The sequence below is a fragment of the Scophthalmus maximus genome, chromosome 14 (genome assembly GCF_022379125.1).
Source record: "Scophthalmus maximus strain ysfricsl-2021 chromosome 14, ASM2237912v1, whole genome shotgun sequence".
Classification (NCBI taxonomy): Eukaryota; Metazoa; Chordata; class Actinopteri; order Pleuronectiformes; family Scophthalmidae; genus Scophthalmus; species Scophthalmus maximus.
The window spans coordinates 15312471-15334724 of record NC_061528.1 but is presented as its reverse complement, the minus strand read 5'-3'; the positions used below and the strand labels follow the sequence as shown (position 1 = coordinate 15334724).

At 46.7% G+C, this 22254-nt stretch overlaps 1 protein-coding gene across 1 annotated transcript; it reads left to right on the top strand.

The window, feature by feature from the left end:
- Nucleotides 1–1407: 1407 nt before the first annotated feature.
- Nucleotides 1408–20789, top strand: nxph2a (neurexophilin 2a). Its single transcript, XM_035604704.2, has 4 exons — nucleotides 1408–1670; nucleotides 1767–1916; nucleotides 2027–2176; nucleotides 17827–20789. The coding sequence occupies exons 3-4, from the start codon at nucleotides 2132–2134 to the stop codon at nucleotides 18571–18573; spliced, it is 792 nt and encodes a 263-aa protein (XP_035460597.2). The 5' UTR covers nucleotides 1408–1670; nucleotides 1767–1916; nucleotides 2027–2131; the 3' UTR covers nucleotides 18574–20789.
- The last annotated feature ends 1465 nt before the right edge of the window (nucleotides 20790–22254 follow it).

Here is a 22254-nt window from a genome sequence, read left to right as displayed (position 1 = left end):
CTGAAGAGCTTCAAAAAACAAATGAAAAACAGCCCCTTTAATGAGGAACTAATGTAGTTTTGATGTTGCGGCCAAACTATGTAGTGATTTACTGTTCAGCCAGATGGTGGTGCCCAAGCCCAAATATTGTAACACCCCAGAATAGTTAGAAGTTAATGTTTTCCTTTTGTTTTGTGGTATTGTTCACCAGTTTGTTCTCTCTGCACGTCAGTTTGTTTCGCCTCACTAAAGTGCCGAGCAGCAACCATCATCATCGACCATGAAAAGTACAGTGTCAAACATCCTGCATGTCTCATGCCCGTTGTGAATGGGAGTAAAGTTTTTGGAAGTCTGCTGTGGCATAGGAAAGAGAGAAATGGAAACTTGATACCTGCTCTCTGGACTGATCACTGGCTCAGCAGTTCACTCTGCGACACTTTGTCCTGAACTGCTCTTCTCGTGTTCCGTTGTTTATACTGTGCCTGACTGTGCTGCACCAAAACTAAGACTTCATTCGCGCCGCCATTAAAGTCTTAATGTGTGTAAAATAAAAAAGACCAATTAGTCTTGCAAACATTTATACAACATCTGAACATAACACATGAATAACACCATGTTCCTCTGCACACTAATGGTAACTGATAATACTACTGCACTATTTCCACTGTTAATATTTCATGTAAATTCCTTAAATGTATCAGACTTATTCTCTATATTTTTTTCCAATTCGTATATTTTACATTCATTCGTGTAGCTATTGTATATATTTTTAAAGTGTGCTGTGTGAAACGTGCTGCTGTCACACCGGAATTTCCCAGCTTGGGAAAAAATAAAGTATCTATCGGTCTACCTATTTAGTACACAACTGTTTAAACTATACAAGAAGTTTCAGGGACAACAAAATGAACCACTTCATCTGCAGGTGAACCGACTGCCAAGTCTGAACCGTGTGAGGTTGGGGCCTTCGAGTGTCACCACATGGTGGCGCTAAAGTCCTACACAGGCCTGCCGTCCACAGCAGAACACCATGTCGCCCTTGTACAGCCACACAAGTCATCGTTTGACCTTTGGCCGTGCGCGCTGTCTGGTCAGGACTGCTGCGTCAGCCGCTCCTCTGGTGAATAAATACGCCACACTGTGTGACTTGTCCTTGCATGATTCAAACTGCCCTGCCACTATATGGTTGTGTTTCCAAAGGGGCAAGTCATTGTTTGCATATATGCTATTTTCTTTTTAAAGTGTCATGTAACAGTTTGGCATAATTCTACAGACCTTCAACAAGCATCTGCCAAGCAGCCACGTGGCTACATACGCTCGAAAAACTAGTTGTACAAAGTGAGCCTGCGCGTCTCTGCGCCTTCACAGGGTTAAAAACGTGGACGTGCTGCTGAACCCCCCCCCCCCCCCAAAAAAAAGAAAGAAAGAAAAGAAAACCTGATAACAGTGACATCAGTGCGCACACTTGTCTCCGAGATGCGGCGGGTATAGATCTCTGGGTCAGACTGTCGCGTGCATGGATGCGCGCCGACCTCGGAGACGCACGGCGGAGGATTTTGCGCACTGAAGTCCTGCACAGAGCTGAGCTGAGGGGGAGCGCGCAGAGGAGCGGACAGGCGCCGGGACACGGGCTCCACTTGGCTACCACTTTAACGCATGCTGCGGTCGGAGTGGGTGGAAATACAGCCCCGCCGGTTTGTATCTATAGGTTTGGCTTGATTCGCAACTTCGGGTGGGTGGGGGGGGAGTGCTGTTCCAACTGAGCCGCTGAATGCACACACTGTCTGTAGAGACATTCCAAAGAGTCGCCGGCGGCCCCCCGTGGAACATTCACTCAACATCCTGAGAGGATTTTAGGACTCTTTGCCCAGAGTGGATTTGAACAATGGCGATTCCAGCAGCGCGACCGAACTAAGCGAGGTATTGCCTTTTGGAAAACGGTAAGGAAAAGTTCCATTGTTTAAAAAAAAAAAGAAAAGGGCACTTTCTTGCGGCCCTTCCAAAAGAATGAAAAGATTAATAAGGGTTGGCACACGCATCTCTCTCGCAGGTGATCACAGCGATGTTTCAGCGGCGCGCGCGTCTGCCTCTCTCCAACTCTTCCAGAGGGGATTTACGCGCCGCGCGTCTTGAATAAGTCGAGCAGTCGTTGACGATGAGTGCCCCGCAGACGCTCCTGTTTCTGCTCCTCCTGCACCAGGTGAGGCTCCGAGTGCCAGCAGATACAAAAACAAACACGGACAAGGCTGTGTCATGTCCGAGGGCTTTTAATGTAGTTATTATTATGAATCCGCAGGTGTAGTGCCAAATGACAATACACTTAAAATCTCGGCATGGAATTCTAGTTGGCACGTGTCATCGGCAGCTTCATCAAGTTTAACAGGGAGAACGCTTGTTTTTTTTTAATTTTCCTGAACTTGCCGATATTTTTTTAGTGAAATGCTATTAATCTCAAAGAACCTCAAAACTTCCACAGATATTGTTTAGCATTTTCTTTCCATAGCCCATTCTGTATTTTTTAGAAACAAAAGTAGTCATTATCAGCCTCTAGCTAACTGCTTTTAATTTGGAAGAACAGACTCCAGCTTTGGCAGCAGATATTTAATTTATTACCCAAGATACAGGTAATTTCTTTAATAGACGTTTATCCAACTTATTATTCTAATGTGGCATTGTGACTTTTTTTTTCCTTGAACCCCTTCATCTTTCTCATTTAGATAAGAGATATTTGTACAATACACAAAACATTTAAATTATTTTCATTACATTACATTACATTAATCATTACATCATTATAATTAAGAGTTCTGCACAGTTCATATTTGAGAAGTTGAATTGATGTTGTTAAAACCACTATTTGTGGATGGACAAGCTTGTTAAGTTTATAGTTCATTTCCATTGTGTGTTGTTTAAAAAAAAAAAAAGTCATCTTTTAAAGTATGAGAAAGGTATCCTGCGTCTATCACCCATGGCTCAACAAAACCAAAAATCTATCTCATCATTTTTTTTCAACTGTGTCTCTTCAACAGTCGTTTTAATTTATTTTTGCTTCCAGGCATGAATACGGTGTAAGTGTTGAAGCCTCGACAACCGTATCATCTAGAGGGGGGGGGGGGGGGTAGATATAAAATAAATAAATGATGTGACAACTGAGAACAATAGGTGGAAATTGCGGTACTCACAGGCTTCCATGGCCTGTGCCCTTCCCCCTTGATAACTTATATCCCGTCCCCGAGTATCTGAGAAACTATTAGTATTTACCAGATATAGATTGTCTTAAGCTTTTGGAAATAATCTTTCCGCAGTCTAATTCTGTTTTTATTGCAGGAATAAGCCCCCCCCCCCCCCCCCCCCCTCAAAAAAAGAAAAAGAAAATAAAAAACCTCACAAGCTTTAGGGGAATGTAAAGGTTGAATACAGCGTGGATGTTATCGTGGTCATCATCCTCGCTTTTTTACGGGCTCTTGCCGTGATCGCACCTGAGCAGAAAATGCCATGCGATTGAAGACGTTCATCACATCTGCGCTATCCTCAAAGAGGGCTTCTTTTAAAGATAGCCCTGAACTGTGCAGATGGAGCGGCAAAGTGCCGTCTGCTCCGGCTGCTGTTGCAATCAGCCTTGTGCCTATTGGGACCCCTGCCTCCAGAGAGGGGGAGAGAGAGAGAGAGAGAGAGAGAGAGAGAGCGAGGGAGAGACAGACTGCCTCCCTGGAGAGGCTCTTTCCATAGGCCTCGGTGACTTCCCTCCCAGCAGACTCGCTGCTGTCTGAATGGGGACAGACACGTTGGCCCTTATCAGTATTCCCCCACCATCCGCAGGGTAAAGAATGCTTAAGTACCAGACTGACGCTCAGTAAAAAGAATTAAATATTACTCCCTGGGCTTCCTTTCCCCAAGTATGTCTGCTTCATGGGATAGTTTGAAATACAACTGGAAGGACGCCTGCGGCTGACGGGACGAAGTTGCGAGGTTTAAAAGTCCAGGGCGACAAATGGTGCCACGGGACAACTGAACCACGCAGGATGGCCATTTCTCTTTTCACGGAAGGTTAAAATTCTTGCTTTAATCAGAGGTTCAGTGTCCGGAGCAAAGGCCCGAAATCCTCCTGAGTGACAAAACCAAAACGCGAACACATCCCCCCGCCTCCTCGCCGTCTGTATTTTGGCGGCCATACAGTCGACACTCATGACACGAATCAAAACGGTGAAAACGTGTCCCCGGCCTCCGGCATCGGTGCCGTCACCCCAGGGACGAATCAGAGGGTCAGAGTCGTCCTGGGAGAAGCCATTCTTCCTCGTGACATCTGCTGCAGTTATCCTCTGCGCAATGACAGCAGAACAATGTAGATGGCTTGAGAGCCCTGCAGATCTTTCCTTGGTTTTTTTCAGTGCTGCTGACATTAAAGCATGCAAAGACGCTGAGGTCCATCTGACCTTTTATCGTCAGAGCGACATCATGTCAGGACGAAACACCTATGCGGCCCGTGCCAAGAGGGTCGGTATACGAAAAGTGCCGCTGCCAATCTGTGTGAGCGTGAACGCCGCCCGGGGTCAGATTGAGCAGGCGAGAAGCAGCAGGCGTCTTGATAGAGAGGTGTGACGCATTAAGGAGACAAAGCTTAGCGGGCTGCGCGTAAAAAAAGCTGCGTGAGCCTTGTCCTCCGGATCCACTGCGCGCCCGGAGTTCATCCCTGCAACTTTGATGTGCGCCGATTCGAGGGATTACAAGTCATCTCTCCAAGGGGTTTAGCGTTCATCTCAACGCATAATTACTTATTTATTTATTTATTTGCAGCGGAGCACTTCGTACTTTATCTCTGTCGTCCGCGAGGAAACACTGCTGAGCGAAAGAAATAAATAATAGTGAATTTGGATTGGTTCTTTTTTTTTTTTTTGCTGCTAATATGGTTCTAAAATTCTGCCGGAGGATTTTTCTTTTTCTTTTTTCTTTCTCACTTACAATTCTTCTTCTCCGCAGTGTTGGAGTGAGACAGTGAGGCTCTATTCAAAGTCGAAACGGGCTCTGGCAAGGACAACAGTTTTATCCCTGTCTTCGTAACAAAACACACATTCTACGTAAACCCCCTCTCTCGGAGGGCTCTTTAACCCCTTTCCCCTTCCCCATGCTCAATTAGGTTTGCTGTTATTATTTATTTATTGTATATTTAAAGGCAAATAACACTGGGAAGTGTAATAAAATGTACAGTGGTGGTTCGGGGGGGGGGGGGGATTAGGAGCAGCGCTTTAATCTCACGCTTCTGATAATGCCGCATGGGCTGATTGATTAGTTTTTCAGGAAGCTTATGTCAGAAAAACCTAATCCGTCTTTGGATTGTGCCAGCCTTGTAAGGTTTTCCGCGCTGCCACTTTATCATGGCAGCGAATTACAGAGCTGCTGGGCTGTGATAAGGTCCTCGTCTCTTTTACAGACCCCAGCCGCCCAACCCCCTGCACCACCCCCACCCCTCTTTCCCTCTGGACAATAAAAAAAAAAAAATTGTGTTTATATTCTTCACATCCCCGCTCTGCCCGGTCTTCACATCAACCTCTCCCAGGATTTGCCTTGTACGAAAAGGAGAGAGAGAGAGAGAGAGAGAGAGAGAAAGAAAGAGCGGAACTTAAGTCTTCAAAAACCCACCAGAGAAAGTGGGTGGGGGGAGAGAGAGAGAAGAATATGAGAGGAAATGTCAGGCAGACCAGTAGAAATTTCTGTGGCGGTGATTAAACATGGGTTGACGGAGCAAAGGGGCCTTGTATGCATGTGCCGACTCCCAGGAATCGTTTTGGAGCTTACATGGTGCTGATGTGTATCTGTGCTCATATTGGGGTCACAATCTCTCCAACCAGAGGGCTTGGCTACATAATCCCAAATAAACAATACCGTCGGTGGCATTTGCTGTCCTCCGCCCACGTGTCGTCTCAGACCCCTCGAGGAAAGGTTGCGTTGCCGCAGGTGAAATCCCTCAAATGTTGCAGCTATACTCCCACGTTGTGTTGACTTGTATTGAGCCCGGGGGGGGGGGACCTTTTTCTTCTTCATCATCAGTCGTTATTGTGTTAATACTGACAATAAATCCATGATGAAGGTCCTGGGATGAAGAGAAAGGGGCTCGTAGGGATTGATAGCTGTGACACGGTTGCCCTTTGCATTGACAGTAACCCTAAGCCGGCCCCCGCGTGGACCATTTAAGATTGAAGTCAACCCCCTCCCGAGCGGAACGGTCCCCCCCCCCCCCCCCCCCCCCCCGAGCATCTCCTGTTCAGAGCCAAGTGAAGTGCGGAGCAGCTCTCGCGCAAGGAGTCACACCCACTCCGGCGGCTCTGGCGCGGGAAAAACATTAGGTTTAATACGATGTGGAGTCTCCCGCTCTTGGTCCACAGCTGTGAATTTTTATGGAGCGATTCTGCAGCCCGAGGCGGCGTCAGATCCGAGGGCTCCGCCGCCTCGTGGCGTGGTCATTGCCGCTCGGCGGGGTCGGAGAGACCCCCGGCGCTCTCTGATGCGCGACCCCCAGGCGTTCAGCAGCTCTCACTGCCTGCGTGTCTGTTCACGGCAACAAAATGTGAAGATCGGGCACTTTGGTTTCTTCCATTCAATCACAGTAATGCAAGGGTTGTCGCGTTCCTGTCGCCGCCGTGAATCCTCCACTCACGTTCGAACCACCGAACTCGCACAAAGGCCCACCGCTCTAGCAGGCACGGCAGCAAAGTTTTTCTCGCAGTTGAACACTTTCATATTTCCCAAACCGCTCCTGACATATAACGTCCCTAATTACTACCTGGTTGGTTGTTGGAAAAATCGGCAATCTCACTTACATGTCAGAGCGCAGGAGAAATGATTGACCTCTTTAATTAAAACAGCGTTGCTTTTCCTGTAAAAGGCAAAGTGCGAGGGGCTTTAGAATAACTACAATAAATCTCTTTGCTGATTATTCCCAGTTCCTGCTCTTCCTCTGGGCTTTGAGGCCTCTCTCTCTCTCTCTCTCTCTCTCTCTCTCTCTCTCTCTCTTCAGCTTGTCATTTTCAGCCCTAACAAAGCGCTGTCGGCTCCCCTCTGTCTTTGTATATTTTCTTGTGAAGTACCTGTCTTCAGAGCTACTCAGAGGAAAATGAGGCGACGTCTCCCCAACTCGCGTTTCTTCTTCAAAGGGAGCCGCTTCTGTGAAATCGGCCGCGCCGCGGTCCGCTGTGCCGAACAGAGGCGCTTTCCCTGTCAAATGCGGCGGACGTACGTCTGAGCCAAATCGAGCAGAAAAGTAGTTTCGAATTAGTTTTGAATTAAGCGCGCATCGGAGGGAGACGAAGAGCACAAAATTGAACACAAAATTGACAATGGTAAAAAGACCGCGAGTGAGAGAAACATTCAGATGATGTCTCCCTGAGATGAAAAGTAAAACAGGGCCCCCGAGGGCAGAAGTAATTACGGAACAACACGCGATGCCTCTCCGAGTATTGGCCGAGGAGCTTCGCAAGCACGGAAACCGTGGCTGTACAAAGCATTAGGCGTGAGAAGCTGGTCAAGGGAATGATAATTACGCCGAATCCAACATGCTCTGTGGTCTTGTCCTCCTGAATCCCTGCTATCGGACGTATTGAGTTGTGCCGCGGGTGTCAGGAGCCAGCGCGGGAGATGGCGCTTTGACCATGTAATGGGATTGTGAAAGTGATGATGCGTTGAAAGGTGACGCCTGTCTAAAAGTGAAGTGCTCGGGGCTTTAGTGCCGTCACATGTGGCAGGTGGTAAGATATCACTAGCATCCAGATTACCTGGGGGCTCTCGTCCCAGAGCCTCCACTCACTCTCCCCGCCTGTCGCCGGGCGGGATCATTGTTAACACTTGCTGAGCACCTGACATCATCGCTGCATGTTAAATTTCCCACGTCCCGAGCCATGTTCACGAACATCCCGCCCCCCACCTCCTGGGCCTTGCCATCGCAAGCGGTGGGGGTGGGGGTGGGGTTGGGGGGGGGGGGGGGAATAAAAGGTCTGTGATCTCCTGCTGTTAATTCACAAGTTGCCTGGAGTCATATTATTTCAAATTGAGGCGAAAAATGTAGCAGTACTATTTAGACTTTTACATTTTTTATTGTCTCCTTGTGCTACACTCGGATCAAACTGTAAATATTCACAAACATTTCTTACTTCATCTTCTGCTTCATAAATGTCTTATTTTGCCAGAGTTACAGCTGTGTGAATTTACTATTCATTTGCAGTTCTATTGCACACTAGAATTTAATTTCTACAACTGTTAAATAGATATGGGGGTGGCTGCAAATAGCTGGTTAAATTGAATTACATTTTATAGTACTTGTATTTTACCTTAGCACTTCTAATATTACTGCCTCTATGAATTCCAGTCATTTCATTTGAAAGCAATTGTCACTGCTTAAGGTTTTGCGTAGAAAACCTATTAAAAAAAAAGATATATATCATCATTATTATAATTATATTCTGCATCTATAAGTATAGATGCATACGTGTGTATGGGTGTGATATTCTAGTTTTGCTCGAGGAAATTATTCAAATATGCCCTACGACTTCATTACTGTACAGTAATAAGATGAGTTTTGGACAGTTCTCGAGTCCCGGACACTGTTTTAGAGGCTTTTTCTCACCTGGTAAATGTAGTATAGGGACGGACACCTTGGGAGTGTATGGGTGTTCACATTTAGAAATTTAATTTTGAAACATGCTGCAGTTCAGCAGCGCAACTATCGGCAGCTTCGATGTCACAACGCTGATTTTAGCATCAGCCTTCAAATCCCATTTATCTCAACATGTAATAAATAACAAACCGACTCTGTACTGGGTTATCTTTGAACCCAAACACTATAAAACACACTTGAGAGCATGTACAAATTACAGTATAAGTAAATATTACAATCAATGTTCATTTCCTTCAGCCTGGAAGTGAAGAAGGGCAATATGGCTTTCATTCTGAAGTAATAATAAAAAATAATTGAATGAACGCAGTTCCCTGTCACGCTCTAGCTGGTTTAGATCAAATCTGTGACTCTTGGTTCAGAAAAATTGCAATGATGGACATTTAGGAGTCGGACCCATTTCTGTTACTGACACTTATTTGTCTTGCCCAACAAAGAAAAGGCTGATACAGGTTACATGTAACCTTAAAGATGTTACCAGCTGTAAAAGGCCGGGGGCCACTAAGTATACGCGATGATATAACAGGAGACTCTGACGCCCATCAGAATCCAAACATGTCAGTAAGGTTGGAGATAACTGTATAATAATTATAATATTATTTGGAAACGCTGTAGCACGTTTCTACATTGGTGTGTTGGCAACTTCCGCGCCGCACAAGAGGTATTTGTGTGTGTGTGATCAGCGCAGCTCAGCGGCTTGCTTCCTGTAGGGAAATGCATGAAGACCCATACAAGAGTACCAACACAGATAAAAGTCTGACAAACTGCATTAAAGGTGAGGTGAGGCATCATTCCAGGCCGCGTCAGTTGCTGGGGGGGGGAGGGCTTGTGTCATTGAGCAAGAACAAAAAAAAAACACTGACTCCATAAACATGACTAATGACTCACATCATGCGATTTATGCTAATCATAGAACGCGAGCAGCCTCGGATGACACCGCGAGCAGTCTGACGATATTTAGCCACAGGTCCCCAGACGCCGTTTATTTTTGTTTGAATGCACCCGCACTTAAATAACTATAAGAGCCCAGTAGAAGCACATCTGTTTGTGTCTGCATTCTTCTAATCTCTCGAAGAGGAAAGTGGGCGGGTGGAAAGTGCGAGAGGTCAGAGGTCATGGACAGCGTGGTGGACGCGCAGGGCCTTGCTCCGGGACACGAGCGTAAGATGAATGCTTGCTAATGTTGTAACTCCAATCTGAAAACATAAAACTGATCATCAGGCCGTACTGCTAAAAAGACAACAAGCTTTGTTTAACGGTGCCATGACCACTACACAACCACATGCATTTAACTATTGCGCATATGATGTACTGCATCAAAAAAACATGTAACAAGAAAAGAAGGAGTGGGCGCAGTGAGATTGTTCATTAGATCCTGGCCGCCCTCAATATTCACCAGAAATAATCTCAAGTATGTTGGATGATGAATTAATCCACAAATTCAATACGGGATCTCTAGCAGGAGTGTGGAGATATTAGAGGCTGTAGTCTGTCTCGTTCTCACAGAGGTCAGGTGGTAATGGCCTAAAGGATTATACTGGAGGGTAGTAGACATGCTATATGCACACACACACACACACACACACACACACACACACACCCTCACCGTGGCCGTCTGTGATTGGTAAGGTGCCCCTGGTGTGGATTTGCTGTTGCGATCCACCACAGTGCTAAAGTGCCTGCCATGTGTTTCCCTGGACAGCCTCTGATTAAAAGTGATGGCTCTGGAGCGTGAAGCTGTTCCAGCGATCAGAGCACCAATCTATTCTTCGGCAACGCGTCGACTCTCGCTCTGCGCTGCCCGCGCGCCTCCGGGGCCTTCTCTCCCTGAACCGACTCTGGGTGTGTGAATCATTACAAATGATATGCCTTGTAACATCAGGTGGATGGCAGGGGAAGGATGCGGGGCAGGGGGATCGCAGGCGAAGAATTGTTTTAATGTGAGCGCAGCAGCTTGTCATGTTAGACGCACAAAAAGCAAGAAGCCGCGGTCAATCCTGGCTCTGCAGCAATCCGTGCTCGGATGCCACCAGCGCCGGCTTAGCAGCTCCTGATATGGCAGGTGTTGGGGTTGGGGAAAGTGTTCGGAAAAGGCGGTGGTGAAGCCGGCGTCATTTCCGTGGGACATCCAGATTTTTCAGTAGGCGGAAGCGCATCAAGTTAATGAAGCTTCAGACACAGGAAATTAGCAGAGAAATGAATTGCACCACCAAAGTGAGGTCAATTTGCACAGATAAATCCATGAAGAACAGTGGAGTGCGTCATTGGAACGGCGCCGCTCGCGCCGATGGGCAGGTTAATTGCCCATTTTGTTTATTGTGGGGAAGATGTCTGAAACCAATTTTCCCCAGACGCATATCCCAACCTTATGTGCTGGTTGGGGGGGATCAACTATGGAAAAAGCACACAGACACACGGACCTAGGTAATGATGATGATGCAGAGAGCACGACAGAAAGAGACAAAAAGAAACAGAATAGCAGACTTCTGATCATGTGTGTGTGTGTGTGTGTATGGGGGGGGGGGGGGGGGTCACTAGTCAGCAGTGCCAGGTTTTAGAGCGACTCCATCAGATTCCATCGATGCCATCAGAACACCACCGTAGCCTTGCCCGCGGCCCAGAGCCCATCACAGCCGAGCACAATGTCGCCGGCTGCTCGCTGCAAATGCATTTTAACGGCATCTCTTCAGACGATCCAGAAGCCAGATGTCACCGGCTCCTTAATAACTTTCTAGAGGCTAGTTCTGGTCACTGTGGCAATTACCTTTATGTCAGGCCTCTAAAAGATACGTCGACCCACGGGACAAGCAGACAGCCAGCTCCATAATGCTCATTACAGATGAATGCCGAGGCCGGTTCACCCCCCGACTCGGTGTGTGGCGCGTGCTGCTGCTCAGGCCGCCGCCAGGACGCGAGTGCCGCTAAAAACCTCAGGATGGTATTGATTTACACACGGTTAAGTCAAATATGCAGTATCGGCGCCGTAAGGATGGAGCCTCTTTCTATCTTTACAAATGATCGTCGTTCCACAGCGCTGACAGCTGTGCATGTTTTATCAATCTTTCGTTTAGCCAGGAATGTCCTTGAGAAGCCAGAACATTGAAAATTCCAAAAGTCGCAAATACAATCAGTTTCACACACCAACGCATAGTCAACGTGGACATAAACAGAAGCGTGGTGGAGAGAATAGTAGTATTCTAAAGGAGAAACATGCAGCTCCTGCAATTTAATGTCTTAATGTCAGATTTCACGCATCATTAAGGGGTTTTCTTCAAGGCCTTCTGTGTCACGACTTTAGACGCAGAGGAAGCCCCTCTGCAGAAACAATATTTTGTTAATTCCGACAACCGAGGAACGTAGATGTAGAATTTAAAAAAATAAAATAATGCAATATAAATATCTCGAGGAGCAAATGCTTGCGAAATGAGATTCAAAGCGCGAGATGCATAATTTGGCCACCTCTGCCTTAATTATATGTCATTATATGACGTGCATTTGTTCTCGGATTCAACCAGACTAGTGCATGTACAGTACTTTAAGGAAACTCCACTCGGTTCACTCACAGTTAGTGTGTGCAAAAGTTTGCTCACGCAACCCCCCCCCCCCCCCCCCCCCCACCCCCCGGGCAAGCTCGCACACTTGCAACCACGCATCGTGTTACTGGTGTTAATACACTGTTACTTTTTTATTTCAAGACTTTATTGAATAAAAATAATTATGGCACGTACACTAGTCAGTGAGTCAGTGCTAAGTAGTGCCCTCAAAAAAAAAAAATTCTCTCTATTCTTCATTTAGGAATTTTTCACCCACTCTTCCCTGCAGGTCACTTTAAGTTCTGCTGCTTTGCACGTTTACACAGCGTGTTTTAAAATCTAGCAACAGGTTTTCCATGACGTTCAGGTCGGGTCAGGTCAGGGGACGACGGGGGCAGGGGTGGATTATGAGGTTTGTTTTGGACCACTGTCCTGCTGTCTTCACTTGTGCCTTCCCGGACTGAATGCGGGACATTTTGCATCTCGGATGGATGCTGATATTGAGTGGAACCCATTCCACGACGACCACGCCCCGAGGCGGAATAATTCCACCCCCAAGCTTGACGCTCGGGAAGGTTTTCCTTTTTTTCCCCCAGACACAACTGAAATGCCTCCCGTCTATCCGGATGTTGCCTTGTTTGCCTTCTTCAGACAGTAGACATTTCTGACGAGGTCACAGGTAAGGGGTTTTGGTCTAATGACTTCCATGAAGACCCTGTTTGCGCATTGAACGCTGCAGGGGAGCGGCGCACCGCCGCTACAGCTCTCTAACAATCATATGGAGGTTTGAGGCGTGTCAAGGTTCATCTTGCAATGTTCTCGGTCAGTCAGATATTAACTCGATTTCCGCAGCTCTACCCTTCGCTGCCACTTTCTTACTGACATTTTTTGTCCGGCAAAATAGTCAAGCTGATACCTTTTTATAGCCTCCGACGCTTTATGGCGAATTTATCGACTCTGACGTCAGTGGAAAAATCTCTATTGGCAATTCTTGACCTTCATCAAGTCCTGATGAGTCAATTAGGGCCCGAACAAGTTGATGAAGTTCTTAGTGCTTTATAAGTAGAAGAATTAATGTTTGCACATGCATCAATCACCGTTTCATTTTTTTGTTCTTTGCCCAGTTTTTTTTTTAAGTTAATAAGAATAAAAGGCAGCACTGCATTAACATTTAAAGGGTTCTCTTGTTTGTCTGTTTGCGTAAAAAAGGCTATATTTACTTATTTCCCCCTTCAGAAATCAACAAATTAGGTAATTTGCCAAGTGATGCCTGAACTTTTGCATACAACTGTACAAACTAAGGATGCAAATTCATTGCATAATATGTAGACACTTACTTGAGGCTGCTGCTGATACAAATTTTGGAGTGTTTAAGAAACGCCTGACTAAGATATCGTGGCCAATATTATTTATTTACATAACTGCATGGGAAAATAAGATAATTTCCCATAGGGAAGCATGATTTGGAGCTGTGATGAAGATATGTGTTGAAGTTGGTCATTTTTCTGTACTGTCTGAGGACATCCAATGGAACACTGACACCGTTTTATAAGTGACTGCGAGCAAAGTTTTGTCATTTCCATAGTGATTTTGTCAGACGACGTATGGGCTCACACCAATAAATCTGCGATAAGCTCAAACTGGCAGATTCTATCTGCCCTGCTCTCATATTGTAGAGAGCAGTAAATCAGCCTGGTGTAATATTGACAACACCAATGCATGGCCAAAATATTACACATAATTCTAAATGTGTTTTTTGCAAAGATGTATTTATCTATTTATATTTTTGACTTTTTGCGCAAATTCCTTTTATATTTACAATTAAACATAACATGGTGTATTATTGTTATCTGCAAAGCAAGACAGGTTCAACTTAAAATGATAATTTAAATCTCTTGGTAGCCGCCCAATAGTCAATTTCTCATAAATCTAACTACTCCTGAAATTATACACTGACCTGAGTAAAAAAGAAATGCAGTGTCCAGGATGATTGGACAGGGTGATTTTGCAGACGGTTATGTGTAAGAAATCTCAGTCTGCCAGCCGCTAAAACTGTAAACTGTGAATTGTTCATAACATACGGTATATTTAGAGATCAACGTGTTGTTCCAGGGAGGAAAAACTGAATGTGTTGTAGGCATGACACTTAATGGTACAGCTTCACAGGAAATATCAGCCATGAGCAGCCACGGCACAAACAAACACCTGAGTCGCTTTTTTTTTGTTCATTCCGTATATGTACCGGAATATTGCTGACAGCATTCGTCAACGCCTCGGCGCTTCCTGTTGTATCACTACACCTTCATACGGCAGCTGGGTATACCGCATGCTTGGGAACATGACAGTAACATCTCTGCTCTGGGTTGGTGAGGTTCACGCGCCGCTCGGCGGTTTTCTTGGCTCAGGACTCACAGGAAAGGGAAGAAGAGAAAACCGCACAACCGCGACGTTCGCCACTAGTCATTTTGCCTTTTTTTCCCCTCCTTTTTTTTTCTGCCGCCGAAATGAGGTGGTGGTGTTTCCAGCTCCACGAGTCTGCCGTTATTATCATAATAATGTCTTGTTTCAAGTCGCCCCAAAACGCCTCTAGCACAGCAGCGCCGATTAAGAAATCCTAATTAAGCTTTTGTGGATTCTCCTTCATCAGACCTTGCTTGCCCCCCCCCCCCCCCCCAAAAAAAAAATCATCTTGTTATACAAAAAAACACCCTCGATTTCTTTTCGTGTGTTTTCGAGAGAAACAACTTCCGCCTTAATGAAGGAAGCGTGTTAGTGTGTGTGTGTGTGTGTGTGTGTGTGTGTGTGTGTGTGTGTGTGTGTGTGTGTGTGTGTGTGTGTGTGTGTGTGTGTGTGTGTGTGTGTGCGCATAGGAGCGAGAGAAAAACCAAAGCCCCGTGTGTCAGCGCAGGCTTTTTTTTTGCGTTCCCAGTGCTTCATCTCTCTCGGGGGCATTTTAAGCATTACATATCCCTTTTGCTGATCCCCTTGTTGTCACAGCGATTTCCCCCCCAGTCGCTCGTCATACTCACTACTCCTCTCTCCCTTCCATTGTAACCACCCCAGAACACAAAGCTCACCTGAGACGAAAGACAGCGCTTTTCTCGCTTCATCCCCGCGACACGGCGACACGCGAAGCGGATCCTGCGAGCTGCGAAAGACGAGCGCCGCGTACCCGCTCACAGCGGCGAAGGAGTGTCCCTTTGCCGGGGGGCCCGCGGCCCTGCGAAAAATCGGACGCTCGGCATCGGCCGTTATTGTGGCGTCGCAATGGTCTGATCAAATTAACAGCTGAGCTCGGACAAGGTGTTACTAAGTGGCGGCATCAGTGGGGAATACTGACACTGCAATTGGCCGATTAAATGACTGCGGTGAGCTACACACGGGGACATTACGACCGCGTTGCCTCATTCATCCACGTTTACAGGGAGAGTCACTGTCTTAATTAAGCACTGTACAAGGCTGATAGATGGGCCCGGGCTCGCTGTCCGTGGGCGACTCATTGATTTCACATTACACGTCCAGGTAGCCATCCAATTCCGCTTACGACATCCACGCGGCACCACCGTCTGGGGCGCGAGCAGCGCGGCGCAGAGCGCGAAGGCCCCACGCGACACAGCGCTAAAGCGCATGCGGCACTTTCCGCGTCGGACGGAGGCAAAAAAAGGGGGAATTTACGAGAATGTGAGCGTGACAAAACAAATTGTGGCAGACAGACCTGGCTTGTTGGCTTTGTACACGTGTGCCTCAGCTATGGCTTACAGCGAGATTATAATTAGTTTGGAAGTAGTGCACGGCGGCTCGGTGAGAACTCAAACAGCCGCCGCTCTGTGCTTTCAACATCTGCTTCCCTCAGTGATCCCCGCAGCCGGGCCCCGGGGGAAAGCCGGCACTGCTAATTACTAATAAAACCAGCTAAGCTCATTGCCGTGAATTATTAAAGCTTTATCTGAAGTGGACCAGGAGCCGCTCCCGCAGCTCAAAAAGGCTCGGAGGTACGAGCGGGGATCAGAGTTCATTGCTGCGTCTGGATTAACACTCCAGCACACACACCACGCCACACCACCGCCGAGGCCGACTCTTTCCATTGTTTGGGAACCGTCACAAGCCAAAGTTCATACGCACGGAAGAACGCGTGAGACCAGCATCACTGGCCTGGGACCGGCTCGCGTTCAGCTCAGGGGATTTTCAATTTGTCCATTTGTAATCTGACAAGTCGTCCTAAAATACCAGAAGCTTTATGCAAATATGAGCTCTTTTGGAGCTCAAATGGGCAGAGGAGTTACAGTACAGAAAGAGTAGTTTCATCGCATGCAATTCAGACACTTTGTGTCACATTTTCTCAGGGATTCATGTAGCAAATGTAGACAATTGCATTTAGTATGGATAACTAAACTCCGGAACTAAAGCTACACACACAGTTCTGGGTCATAACTGCAAAGATTGTTTCATCTTCTAACTCTCCTCCATCCTGGCAGCCCAGGCAACGCCACTCACATTCTGCACCGCAGAGGCCAGCTGCCGTGAAGCCGCGCACACACACACACACACACACACGCGCACACACACACACACGCACGCACACACACGCAATTGTTAACGGCTGTGTAGACGCGTGAGGCTCGTCGCGTCGGCACTCCCATGGTTTGGTCCGAGTCGAACTGTCACCGAAATGTTGCGGGTGGGAAGACGTTACAAAATGGAGTTGCACGTTTCCAGGAGTAGTTATTTTCCAGCAGACAGTCGGCTAAGCTTATCATTGTGATGGAATAAAAAAAACAGAAGGGAGGCGAGCTTTCGAGGTGCTGCTGGCCTTTTTTTTCTTTTTCAGGTGCTAAGTATGTGCTGGCTACAGCTTCATTATCACAAGCACACGACTGGCAATGATCTCCTCCATCTTGCTCTCGGCAAGAAAATGAATATGCATAGAAGATAGCACCTCTTCCTTTGCTTTCTTCCTTTTTTTTTGGAAGAACCCATATTGCTTTTTTTGTAAATACATGCACGCATGATTTCAAGGGCTCCTTACAGAGGAGCCTTACGATAATGTAGAGATGAACCAAACACCTCCCACCACAGTTGAACAGGAAGGAACCTCAGAGAGAACCGGGCGGGTGTGATAATAGAAGGAAATTCGTACATTTCATTGTGCCAGGGGATCAAGTGGCCGTCCTGAACTTCCTGTAATTTCAATGTCATATTTCCAAAGCACTCCTTCAGTCGTCTGTTTCAAGTGCAGCGTCTGTTTCAAGTCGTTTTTTGTGAAGCTTTAGTTACCAAAGATTTTGTTTTTTCTCCCAAAGGTACCTTTGCTGTGTTTTAGCGTTTCCCACAGTAAATCTTTAATCTTTAAAGTTGTCAAACAAGTGGGTACTCCATATTCATGGCGGTTTTTTATTTTCCCTCACTCTCTTAAGTGCTGTTCTTTTATCCCTGTAGTGCTGATCATTTCATGCTGTGGCCTTTTCACGATGCCATCACCGCGTGTGGACAGCGCTGTGATTCGTTGAATTTAATGGTATTTCGTGCCCGATTTGCTTGTCCCACCACAGCTCGTGGGAACAACACTGAGCATTTCTGTGAACAAACTGCAAACATTGCATCTGTGTTTTTTGTGTCACTTAATGTTGCCGTCATTGTGCTCTGTTTCCCCTGAAGGTCACATGCAGGAAGGTGCACGGAGGCGTCACAGAGCTCATCGAGTGGGGAGACGGTAATAATGAACAGAAGATTTCTCCCACGGGGGCCAGTCCGCGGGTCCTCAACCCCCTGCGCTTGTTTGCCAGGGGCTCCCCCGGGTTCAAGAGCAACATGCGGGAAATAACATATTTACAGAACATGGAGGACTTTTGGGACTGGTTATCTAACCAGACAGATGTTCAGGGTGCACAGGCCAGAACTAAACGCAGGCCCATCGTCAAGACCGGCAAGTTCAAAAAGATGTTTGGGTGGGGGGACTTCCACTCCAACATCAAGACCGTCAAGCTCAACCTGCTGATCACGGGGAAGATCGTGGACCACGGCAACGGCACGTTTAGCGTCTACTTCCGCCACAACTCCACGGGCCAGGGCAACGTGTCCGTCAGCCTGGTGCCGCCCTCCAAGGTGGTGGAGTTCGAGATCGCCCAGCAGTCCACGCTGGAGACCAAAGACACCAAATCATTCAACTGCCGCATCGAGTACGAGAAGACGGACCGCAACAAGAAGACGGCCCCGTGCAGCCCCCACCAGTCCAAGGTGTGCTACCAGGAGCAGACGCAGAGCCACGTGTCCTGGCTGTGCTCGAAGCCCTTTAAAGTCATATGCATCTATATAGCCTTTTACAGTGTAGACTTTAAACTGGTCCAAAAGGTATGCCCCGACTACAACTACCATAGTGACACACCGTACTCCTCCACGGGATGACCTATAGCGGTCGCCAGTGCACATCAACCTTTAGTTTTATCTTCAAATAATGTAAATGTCAACTTCTAAGCTCCTCGTCCCAGAGCCCCTAAATACCTGCGACGTGCTGCAGGAGGTGCAACTTAAAATGGGGGTGGGATTCGCCGCATTATCGTAAGACAGGTCGGATAGTTAGGTGTCCGGGGACTCGGGGTCTTGGGGGTTGACCTGGGATTCAGAGCTTGCTGCACCAACCCTGAGTGACTTCCTCCCATCACCACAGCACATGTCCTCTGCAAACCGCACGTATAACTAGCGTGTTGTCCAGATGCTTTCTCCGAGGCGAGGCCATAGGCGGCGCAGCCTCTCAATCGGAAGCGTTAGAGCTGGCTCCTCTCTGCCAGCGCGCCATTGATGCTATCCAACAATTCCCCCGCCTCATTAAAAACAGTCGCTTATGGGGTGAAATATTACACGAGTTTGAATCATGTTAATAATTACAATACCGAGACATTTTCGATTTGTTACTCATCCGGGCATACAATTAGATATTACCCAAGTCAAAATGATCCCTCCATTGTCCTCGAAGCCGAGCCCACGTCCATTTGTACCTGTGAACGGAACACAGGCGGGACAGTCTCTGTTCATTTCAGATTAGGGTTGATTAATGTGAAATTTTTTTAAAATTTTTTTTTTCAAGTAGCTCTGAATAATTAATACGCCCTCGCAACCGGGATCTGTTATCTCTGTTATCTGTCTCTTGTAGGCCCTGAAATCAGGTGAATTGATGCGCTTGAACCTAATTGTAAAAGGCAAAATGAATTGATGCAACAAATCTGATCCAAAAGCAGACCACAGAGCACAGGTGAACCAATCGCCACACACGCACATGTGTAGGTATCCATGTACGCTGCCTTCGTTTGCTTCTTAAAAAGAAAAAAAAGAAAAAAGTGTCGTGTTTTTCTGCCACAACCATCATAAGGCACGTGTGCGCCAAACGAGCCCGGGATATTACATCTGTGGTTGCTGGATGCACTTTGAGGCATCAGCCTGCCGCGTGAGCCCCGCAGTGGATTAATGTGTCAGGAGAGGCGGGGGGCGGGGGGGGGGGGGGTAATTGGAGGACAGGTGGATTTAGTGACTCTGGCAGACAATTATCAGCACTTTGTCATGGTCCTGCCACAAGCCCTGACATTACCTGTCTTTAATAGGCTTTAATTAGCCTGGGAAATTTCATTTACTTAACACCACAAGAGCGGAGACACCGAAAGCAAAATTTTTTTGGGGGGGGGGGGGATAAAGAAATAAAGAAAGAAAAGAAAAAGACAAAAGTAGAGAATCCGTCTGGAATTTTAATGAGAAGTGGGACTACGGAATTTTTGGAAAATGTCAGACATTTCCCAGTTGTACAGCAGGCTTAAACCGAACAACTTTGGTGTAAAACGTGGATAACATCCAGTCTCGTGGTAGACGGCGTAATGTGCTTTGACTTGAAACAAAGGAGGAGAAAAAACACATTTCAAAAAGGTTTCTCGTCTCGAGACACTGTCAACGCGTTGAATGCCATGAGCTGTTGTTTGCACACATCCGGGGGTTAGTCCGGGGCACCGACTAATCGCATGGCAATTATTTCCGTCCGTCACTTTATTGGCTGTATCTCATGCCTTTCCCCGACTGCTGTAAATGACCCTGTCAAATTCCATGTGTGGTGAGGTGTATGATAAGGAACTATTCAAATCAGAGTTGAATCCATGTTGATGTTTTAGTTCTGCTCCTTTGTGAAAAATTGCTGTGTGTTATTGTGTAACTCTAAAACTTTAACGTGTTTAATTATGGCTTCGGAGTAAATGATGTCAGTTTATTCTCATTTTTTCCAGAGAGAAATATATCAATGAGTATACTGGTGCTTATTTTTCGGTGTTTGTTCAGCGGCATCGTGTAGATAATCATATTTATTGCTACTAGTCATAGATTGCTTTGAGTTCCATTTTTTGTAATCCTTGCAAATTGTACCTACGTTGATTTCCGTGCTTGCTTAATCCCGTTTGAATGCTTCCCCTGTAAAATAGAAATAAGAGCACTGCTGTGCTGTGTGTGTACAGTGTAAGTACAAATGTTCATTTTGGAATATTTGATTTCAATAGGGGGTTGACTTTTGTTAAAATGAAATTGTAAAGATCCGTTTAGGTTTCTACGGCATTAAACATCATCTGAACTGGGCTCACAGCACATTGTCACAGCGAGTCGGCTCCAGTCTGTCGGCGCTCGCGGTCGTCTCGTCTCGTTTCCTACAAGGTCTCCTCAACAGGATAAACACGCCGCTTTGAGAGGTACATTTCAGTGTAGCTTTTTAATGGGCAATAAATCTGTGTCCACGGGCGTGGATGATACCAGAGGTACACCTCAGGGAGCACATCCATTTTTCCGCGGCCATCAGGGACAGGGGTCTTTTCATTCGCTTCCATTACTCTTATCTGATCAGGGCGAGGCACCCACTCCTAAGGCATCAAGTCACACCAGGCTTTTCCTGCCGCCGCATCTAAATCCTTTCAGAAACTAAGAGGAATGTTAACATACACTTCACATTTCCTGGTTTTACAACGGTGGGTTTTCAGTACTGATTATTAGACACTCAAACAATAAATGATGTTCAATTTTTCAGCTAATTGCCAATGTCATATCTCGATCTGACAATTAGCAAAAGCAATTGACAATAAGCAGAGCCACAATCTACTTCATCATCAGTGGTCAGCATCAGGTCGTGTTACTTGAGCACTCCGGATTGACGGTCAACAATAACAGAGGGCAATTCCATTGGAAATGACAAAGTCCCCTACTGCAGAACCTCTGGCCAAAACCAACAACAACAACAAAAAGCAATCTCTACAGCTCCGGTTCATTTGTGTTCTTCAGCTGGATTTGAAAAGTTCCTGACCCAAAACTGGGGCTGTCAAAATGCATCCAAGGTAATGTACAAAACAGAATGAGGCTGAGAAAAAAGGGGTACAGTATAAAACATCTGTAGAGAGTGTCCCTTTTTCCTGTAAGTCGGGGCACTATTGTCTGCTGTAGCCCAAAGAAAGACATTTTCTGCCAAGCCCACATTCGTACTCCATATTCATCTAAACTTCTGACCCAGAGTCACTGTCCACTGCGTCGCAATCCCGTTTCCAAACCATCCAGACGCCAGAATAGATCTGCAATTTCCAAGGGAGCCACCGCAGGCATCTTCGCTTTCAAGTGGTTACACTTGGTCGGAAGGACGCGAAGGGGGGAGGAAGACGGAAGACTGGGGAGGCGTTTTGTAAAGCAGGGAGATGGTATCAGGTGTTTTCACTGGGGATCTGTGCCGAGAGGGCCGATCGGCAGGCTGCAGATGGAGACGTCCTCGTTCCAGCGGGAACGAGCTGCCCCACGTTCACCTTTAATCAGAGCCTGAGCCGAGCATCCGCACGCAAATGTCGAAAAATAAAAAAAAAGGGTCCAAACGCTGAACAAGCTGCAGCTAATGCAGTTCAAGCACATTGTCCTTTGATTAGGACAGCCGTGTTGTTGTGCACAAACCCCCCCCCCCCCCCCCAAGTACATCCACATTCATTAATATGGTCATTAAAATGCGACCGTGTGGATATGAATCGCCCTCTCTCGCACTGTGATCTCCAGTCTCAATATAAATAAATAAATAAACTTTGGCGCTCTTCA